We start from the raw sequence: 8,670 nt of genomic DNA, 5'->3' as shown, positions 1-8,670 counted from the left end.
AAGGGCAGGGGTCGCGGGCCAGCGCAGCGGTGGTGACCCTGCTCCCCACTCCCCCAGCCTGGGCCAGTCGATCTCCGCCCGCGCGCCCCCGGGGCGGCGTTTCCTTCACCTGGGCGCTTAGCCGCGGGGCCCGGGGAGCTTGGTGGGGGTTCGGAGGCTTGGAGTCCTGGGTCACTAATCATGAGCCCCTCATTGAAAAGGTTAGAAAACTAAGGCTGTTGACTTGGGGACTTATCCAAGGTCACACTCAGCGAGTGAGGGGTGGCGCCACCGCTAGACCCTAGTCTGGGCTCGGTCCAGCGGGGACTCTGAGCCCGCCCTAGTTTGGAAAAGCCAGACTGGCCCGACTGGACTGGGAGTGGGGCCCCGGCCGGTGGGCTCCGGAGCTCCTGTCCGCGCCTTCGTTCCCAAAGTCCCAAGGCGCCCATTCCTCCCCTGTCCATAGGAGGGTTTGTTCCCTCCCCTGGGAGGAGGGTGCCGAGGGGCTGGGGTGGGGCCCCTGGGAGCCTGCCCTTGGCTGCTCACTGCCTGGTCTTTGCCTTCGTCTTCTGCGCGCACCCCTCCCTCCTGGCCTCTGAAACTGAAATCGCCTCTCCCTCTCGAGCCTAGCGGGAGGGGAACCGTGGCCAGGGCTGCTTCTGGGCAGAGCTGACTTAGATGGCTGAGCAAGGCTGAGCTGAAACCAGCCACCCGGAGGGCCGCGGGGGAAGGGGCTGCTGCTGGGAAGGCGCACCCCAGACCACTGCCCCTCTAGGCTGAAAGGAGAGGTGAAGGACGTGAGTCTCCCTCCCTCTCCCTTTTTGCTGCCAGAGGTTCAGTGCTCTGCAAGAGGGCTCCGTGGTGTGGCTCCCTCCTAAGACCCCTCTTGAGGCCGCCCCCCTAGCTCCTTCAGGAATCGGAGGGCGATTCCTCCATGATGACTTTGTTCCGGCCTGCTGGTCCCGATCTTCTCGGGTTAGGAATGAATGAGATTAAAGATATGACTACTATAGATTCTCCCCGCCCAACTTCTCCTCCCCATCTTCATGCTAAAAATAGCAGAGAGATGACCTGATGCCACCGGAGGGGAGCGTGCTTGGAGACAGTGGGGCCGGCAGCAGGGTGGAGCGTGGAGGCTCATGAGTGCCTGCCCCGGTACCTGGCTGGGCTGGGCTGCGAGGTTAGACCAGACATAGGCAGCTCCGGTTTCTTGGTGGTCTTTGGACAAACCTCAGGACTGAGGTTGGGGGTGACCCCTGCACAGCATGTCACCAGCAATTTGGTGACATTCACCAAATGGCTCATGGGTGGAGCCCACGAGGAGTTGGAAGCCTAGTGTTTTCTTGGGTCAGTCTTTGCCACGCTGCCGGCAGGGAGGTTGCCGCGGCTGGGGGTTCATCACAGCTCTGGGCGAATAGGCTGCTGGATCTGGGTCTGTTACAGTGGGTGCTGCTTCTGCGAGTGTCAGGGAATGGCAGGGTGAGGCTTGGTGGTGCCAGTCACCCGTGCTTGACTTACAGGAAGGCTATCCTGTTTCTGACATACATGCCCACTTCGAGCCACCCAGCGTTTGCTTTCCTGCCTTGCTCCTTGTCCAGCCTGTGGCCTCCAGTTGCCCCTTCCATCCACCCAGCAGATCAGTTTGGCCAGATGACAAACTCCAGACATCCCTTGAGTTGAACTTGAATTTTAAGAATGTGAAGGGTCTTGCCTCTTTGACATCCTTCCAGCCCTGGGCCCCCTAACGGGAGACCTGTGCTTCTTTGTTCCCAGGGACCCTTTCTTCCCTTTGGGTCAAACATGTCTTGGGACCATTTCCTCATGCCTTTTCCCGGGGGTGGATGTGGACACTTGCCCCGGTTGTTGGCTCTGATACACAACCTCATGGTCTCCCTTTCTTTCCTTCCCTCTCCCTCCCCACCCCGCCCCTCTCCAGGTGCTGCCCACCAACCCTGAGGAGAGCTGGCAGGTGTACAGCTCTGCCCAGGACAGCGAGGGCAGGTGTATCTGCACAGTGGTTGCCCCACAGCAGACCATGTGTTCACGGGATGCCCGCACAAAACAGCTGAGGCAGCTACTGGAGAAGGTGAGTCTGCGCAGAGTGTGCGTGTGTGTGTGTGTGTGTGTGCATGCCTGTGTGCTCACGCCAACATCAAGCCTTGGCTAGCTTGCAGGCCCCATTTCTGCTCTTTCCTGGCTTGTCTCTATTCAAAATATTTGTGAATGAATGAAAGGGTGGGTGGATGGGTGGGTCTATGAGTGAGGGGATGGATGGATAAGTGGATGGATGGATGGATGAATGGGTGGGTGGATGGATGGATGGATGAATGGGTGGGTGGATGAACAGGTGAGTCAATGGATGCATGACTGGGTGGATGGATGGATGGATGAATGGGTGGGTGGATGGATGGATGGATGAATGGGTGGGTGGATGAACAGGTGGATTGAGACTTCCATGGGTGGTCCAGGAAGAGAGGACTAGACCTGCCTCCCTGTCACTGCAGGCTCCACTGAGAAGTCATGTGGGCATGGTGAGATGGGACACAAGGCTCATCTCTGAGTGATGTCATAATCTGTGTGCATAGGGCTGGGGCTGTCACCCAGCAGCTACCTTGGAGAGCGCCTCTGGGCCCAGGCATGCATGGCCATTTGGATTTTATGAGATAAGATCTTTTTTCTGCCCTTGAGTGGTTGTACCTGGCCAGTGGCTGGACAGGTGCTTCTCACCATGAACGCCTTCCTGGGGCTAAAGCAGCCCACATTGTCGCCTTCAGAACCCACATGGGGACAGCAGGGTGTTGTTTGCATAACATTTTGCATCTGTTATTTCACTTAATCTTCGTCAGAAGAACCATGTGAAGCTGGTGGGATTTTTCACGGCTGAGTTCACCTGGTTCAGTCTCCTCCACTCCCCACTTTAGTCAGGGGGCCATCTCCTGATGGGCACCGCCCACCGGCCTTTTGGCACATTCCGCCCAAGGACCCCGTATTCTGTGGTTAGTGTAGGTTCTGGGGGCCCCCAGGAAAGTTACCAAGAGAACAAGGAGGAATGGTGGGCCCTTCTGTTTCACCCATTGATTCCCCAGAAGAAAGGGGCATTTGCATGTAGCGCCTGTGGGCAGGGAACTTTCCCACCCTGAGGGAGTGGGGTCACACCACACACACACGCTCACATACATAGTCACACACACATACTAACACACTCACACATAGTCACACTCACTAACACACACAGTCACACTCACACTCAGTCTCACGCTCAGTCACACACACGCGCACACACTAACACAGTCACACTCGCACAGTCACACACACAGTCACACACACGCGCACACACCCTAACACACACAGTCACACTCGCAGTCACACACACTCACACTCACACACACACAGTCACACACTCACACACACACACCGGTAAAGCCATGGTTCTTCCTGCAGATTGGCCTTGGACTTTCTGGAATGGGTGTCAGCTCAGGAGTATGACCGGAGGCCTGTGAGGGGTGGGGGGCCTCTGTAACTCGGGGCTGGCTCCGTGCTGCGGGGACAGACGGTGCTGTCACTGCCCACCTCGTTGGGGAAGATGGGAGCAGCCTGGTGAGAGGATAGCATTGCCCCGACTCGGGTTAACATTCCTGCTGCTGAACCACAAACCCTCAGGAAACTCTGGACAAAGCAAGTGCCCTTTCTTGGAGAGGGAGAGGGTGGGCTAGAGATTTCGAGTGCCCACCCAGCTCTGACAGGCCCTGAAAGCTCCGAGTCACTGCCTTTTCCTGTGTCCCAGTCCCTGTCTGGATGGCCACAGGACCCTTGTTTCTTGGGCAGAAAGTTTGCATCACGGTATCCAGGGCAATGGGCCTAGTTCGTAACGCACGCTCACCTTGAAGAAATAGAATTTTTTTTTCTTTAGCCACCTGAGTAAATCATTTTTTTTTTTTTTGAGGCGGAGTCTCGCTCTGTCACCCGGACTGGAGTGCAGTGGCCGGATCTCAGCTCACTGCAAGCTCCGCCTTCCAGGTTTACGCCATTCTCTTGCCTCAGCCTCCCAAGTAGCTGGGACCACAGGTGCCCGCCACCTCGCCCGGCTAGTTTTTGTATTTTTTTTTTTTTTTTAGTAGAGACGGGGTTTCACCGTGTTAGTCAGGATGGTCTCGATCTCCTGACCTCGTGATCCACCCGTCTCGGCCTCCCAAAGTGCTGGGATTACAGGCTTGAGCCACCGCGCCCGGCTAGAGTAAATCATTTTAAAAGAATTAAAGTAAGATGCATTTAACAGATTCCACCAACATTTATTAACACCAAACTAGACCAAAGCCTAACTGAGCCTTTAATTATTCAGAAGCTTAGAGTGGGGAGGTGCCACTTGGAGGGGCCTCTGGGCTGTGGGGGCTGGGGAGAGTCAGGAGGGGAGAACAGAACCCTGAACCCAGGGAGGAGGCACTTTCCGGGAGAGCAGAGAGTTGGGAAATGGATTCCAGAATGCTCCATGAGCCCCTGGGACTGCAGGCCCTGGAACATTCCTTCCCGCCTGTGCGTGCCACAGCATTACTGCTTAAAAATTTAAAACCCCATTTGATACCATGGCGGGCACTCTATTTTCGGAGGGCATGAGCCATTTGCTGTGAAAGAGGGCCCTCGCTCCTTAATGCACTGTGCATTTTAGCAGGAGGCAGGGCTGCTCCGTCCTCAGCTCCCCCGCACACCCTGGCCTGTGTGCTATTTTCTTTCTTTCCTCTTTCTCTTTTCTTCTCTTGCCTTCTCTTCATGGGCAGAAGCAGGACAGGATGCTCCAGAAACCTCAGCCCATGTGCCCTGTGGATGGGGCTAGGTCACAGCTGAGCATATTCCAGCCAGGTCTGCCGGTGTTTCTGTGGCCTGGCTTCGCCTTTAACCCACCTGGTGAGGCCCCACCCCCAGAGTCTCTGATTTCTGTTGCCCTGGAGTCCCTGTGGGGAGCCCAGACATGTATAGCCCTGGAAGCCTCACGAGGTCATTCCATGCAGCTGGGGTCGAGCACTGTAGGGACACGGATAGTGGCAGGCGTGGGGCACGGGCTCCGTTCTCTTTGAAGATGCACTTGGCTCTGGGTTTGAGAGTGTAGGCTTTGGAGCCAGTCCAGCTTGAACTGGCAGGCCTCCTGGCTGTGCGACAGTAAGCAAGTTGCTTAACTTCTCTGAGCCTTGGTCTCCCTGTGTATAAAATGGGACTCAAACTAGTATTCATCTCCCGGAGTTTTGTAAAGATCACATGAGATAAATAACACAGCAGACTCAGTGCAGTGCCTGGAACACGGGAAAGGATGGGTCATTATTAGCTGCTGGTTATCTTGAGGCCGGGTGTGTCTCTGTGTGTTGCTGGCCCCCCTCCCGCTTCTTAATGCCTGCTGCCGCGTTGGGTGAAGTGTGGGATAGACTGTCATCCCCTAGCTCTGTGACCCTGAGCCCGCCAGTTAGTTGGCTTCTCAGAGGCACATCCTGCAGGCAAGAAAATGAAGGAAGGGCTGTGCTTAGAGGACACCCTCCCTGAGGGTGGGGAGATGGGCCGGTGATTGCAGTCCTGGACTGACTGTCAGCTGGAGGCCAACCTTGCCTGTGCCTTGTCCATGGCCAGAAAGGAAAGTGCATTCAGGGTTGGAAGAACCGTAGGAGAGTAACTGTTTGGTTTTAAGGTAGCTGCATAGCTTGGTATCTTTCAAATTTGTGTTTTAAATCTAAAGTCAAATCTTGGCAATCTTTTAAAAGCATTCTTTCTCTGGGGAGCAAAAAGCCTGCGGCACTGTGTGTGGTCTCCTGACTGAGGCCAGCAGGAGCTCAGCAGCTTCTCCTCGGCACTTGTGGGCCTTCGCTCCTGGGGATTTTGCCAGGAGGGGAATGGAGAGAGGGGTCTGGACTGGCACTGCCATTTGTATTGTTGCTTCCTCCGGCCATGTGGCTGCAGGGGCCACCCCTGTGCACTAGATTTACTGGACTTTGTGCAGGGGTAACAGGTGTGGATGAGACCCAGTGTCACTCCCTCCATGAGCATCCTGTCCAGAAGGCTGTCAGGGGACAGCTGTGTGGCTCACTCCTAGTCAGACATTGCGCCAACAAAGTGACGTTGTTGTTTCCGAATAGTTTGCAGCCGGTTTTAACTCCATTCATCAGGGAAGCCTCCCCGGAGGAGGTGGCGTTTGGGCTGGGCCTTGAAGGATGAATAAAGCCAAACTTTACATCTTTTCTTGAAAAAGGTGCTATGGTTATTCAAAGTGACAGAGGAAGACAAGCAAGGGAATCAGGCAGGGCGGTGTAAGAAGTATGCTTCCATTTCCCAGGGAAGAGAAGGGGTGACAGGGAGCTAAAGCCACCCCACCGTGTGCTTTACAAACTTAAAATTTCAAGATGAGTTTGTGTGTGTGACTTTCTAATAACAAGATATGAAATTCCTTGCATTTTGGGGTGCTGAGATTGGCCATAGTGGTTTTCCTCCTACTGAGGAGGCTAGGCTTGTTCTCGCGTATTTTACTTTACTTTATTTGGCGGGGTGGAGGATGTATAGTAAGAAGTGGAAACCACACTGTTCTCTTTTCACACTGACCAGGCAAAGCTAAGCCTCATCCCCAAATGGATTTGTTCCTAGGAGGGAGAGTATTTTTATATTCAGCACAAAAGTCAGAAGTGAAGATTTGCTGTCATGGAGGTAACTTCCTCCCTAGTAATTGGATTAGATTCTGAGAAAATGACCCAAACGCCACTGCGGCAATCCTCAGCTTCCTCCCGCCTCCCTGCAGCCCCAGATGCATTTGCACAGAAGCACACGCCAGTTTCCTGCAAATAAAATGCACTGGCAGGTGGCTGCACTAAAACTGTTTTTCTTTTAAGCTCCCTGGAATCCTGTTGAATATTAAAGTTCCATCTTGAGGCTAGACTCAATTCAGATCTGCCTGTAAAGATGTAAAACAGCGATTCTTCATTTGCAGGGTGATTGATTCCTGACTCTATGTTCGGAATGTACATGTTTGCAGAGCAGTCATCTACCTATGATACTGTAGGGTGTGATGGATGGCATAGGAGATAGGGAAAAAAGCTTGATGCAGAGTCAGGGAGAGCAGCTCCCTTGTTCCTTCACTCTGCACTTAAGTAATCAACCTTATCAGCAAGGCACTCAATGAGATTTAGGAAGAAGAATTTATACCTCGGGGCGGGGCAGCCTAAGAGTGCCATTTCTCTCTGCTGGTATTTATGCTTGCCTTACTGATTTTGTCCTGCAACAGAAAGACTAGGAACAATCCCCACCCACCACCACTGACAAAAAAAAAAAGAAAAAAAAGAGAGAGAGAGAGATCATGAGAAATCACCCAGTCTGTGCCTGGAGCTACAACCAATAAAGGAACTTGAGTCTCCCACACCCCTGATTTGCATCCCTGATGATAAGAACACATTGGCAGAGGAAATGTTTACCCAACCTATTTGCTGTGTTTGGGGAGCTATCAGTCCGATGCTGGCGATTACCTTGTAAATAATGCATGGGCCACTTCTGGTTCCCAGTGTGCTGGCTGTGTGGGAAAGGGCAGTGTCCGTACGAGCAGGCAGAGAAGATTGCCTGGTACCTACGGCGGCTCTTTTGCTGAACTTGTTGCCTTTTTGACAGGTGCAGAACATGTCTCAATCCATAGAGGTCTTGGACAGGCGGACCCAGAGAGACTTGCAGTACGTGGAGAAGATGGAGAACCAAATGAAAGGACTGGAGTCCAAGTTCAAACAGGTGGAGGAGAGTCATAAGCAACACCTGGCCAGGCAGTTTAAGGTATGTATGTTCCTCCCCATCTCTGTCCCCTTATCCTCCCTCCTCCTCTTCTTCCTCCTTCCCCTCCCTCCTCTCCCCCCTCTTCTTCCTCCTCTTCCTTCTTCCCCTCCCTCCTCTCTTCCTCCTCCTCCTTTCCCTCCCTCCTCTCCTCCTCTTCCTCCTCCTCCTTCCCCTCACTCCTCCTCTTCCTCCTTCCCCTCCCTCCTCTCCCCCTCTTCTTCCCCTCCCTCCCCTCTTCCTCCTCTTCCTCCTCCTCCTTTCCCTCCCTCCTCTCCTCCTTTACCTCCTCCCCCCCTCACTCCTCCTCCTCTTCTTCCTCTTTCCCCTCTCCTCCTTCCTCTCCTCCTCCTCCTTCCCCTCCCTCCTTTTCCCTTCCTCTTCCTCCTTCTCCCCCTATCTCTACCCTCCTCTCCTCCTCCTCCCCCTCCCTCCTCTTCCCCTCCTTCCTCTCCCCTTCTCTTCCTCCTTCCTCTCCCCCGCCTCCTCTCATTCTCCTTCTCCCCCCCTCTTTTCTCCCTTTCTCTTCCCCCTTCCTCCCTCCTCCCTCTCCTCCTCTGTCTCCTCCTCCCTCTCCTCCTCCTCTTCCCCTTCCTTCTCCTCCCCCTCTTCCTCCTTCTCTTCCTTCTTCTCCTCTCCCTCCTCTTCCCCGTTGCCCCTGTACCTCCCCCTCCTCTCTCCTTCTCTTCCTCCCTTTTCTCCTCATACCCCTCCCCTCCTCCTTTCTCTTCCTCCCCCTTCCCTTCCTCCTCCTCTGCCCTCCTCCCCCTCCTCCTCATTCCTCCCCCTCCCCCTCTCCTTTTCTTCCTCCCCTTTCTCCTCCTCGTCCCCCTCACCCTCTCCTTCCTCCTCCCCTCTTTTCCTCCTCCTCCTTCCTCCCTCCCTTCTTTCCTTCCCCCTCCTCCCCCCCCA

General features: G+C 54.5%; 1 protein-coding gene across 1 annotated transcript in view; it reads left to right on the top strand.

Moving 5' to 3' along the window:
• Positions 1 to 8,670, top strand: part of OLFM1 (olfactomedin 1) — a 35,862-nt gene that overhangs the window by 1,729 nt on the left and 25,463 nt on the right. Inside the window, exons 2-3 of the mRNA XM_011957323.1 lie at positions 1,916 to 2,065; positions 7,606 to 7,761. Of these exons, the coding sequence (XP_011812713.1) occupies positions 1,916 to 2,065; positions 7,606 to 7,761 (306 nt within the window). The remainder of the gene's footprint in view (positions 1 to 1,915; positions 2,066 to 7,605; positions 7,762 to 8,670) is intronic.

This window comes from Colobus angolensis, unplaced genomic scaffold (genome assembly GCF_000951035.1).
Source record: "Colobus angolensis palliatus isolate OR3802 unplaced genomic scaffold, Cang.pa_1.0 Scaffold44, whole genome shotgun sequence".
In the NCBI taxonomy this organism is placed as follows: domain Eukaryota; kingdom Metazoa; phylum Chordata; class Mammalia; order Primates; family Cercopithecidae; genus Colobus; species Colobus angolensis.
The sequence above is the reverse complement of the archived record's forward strand: the minus strand, read 5'-3'. Positions and strand labels throughout refer to the sequence as shown.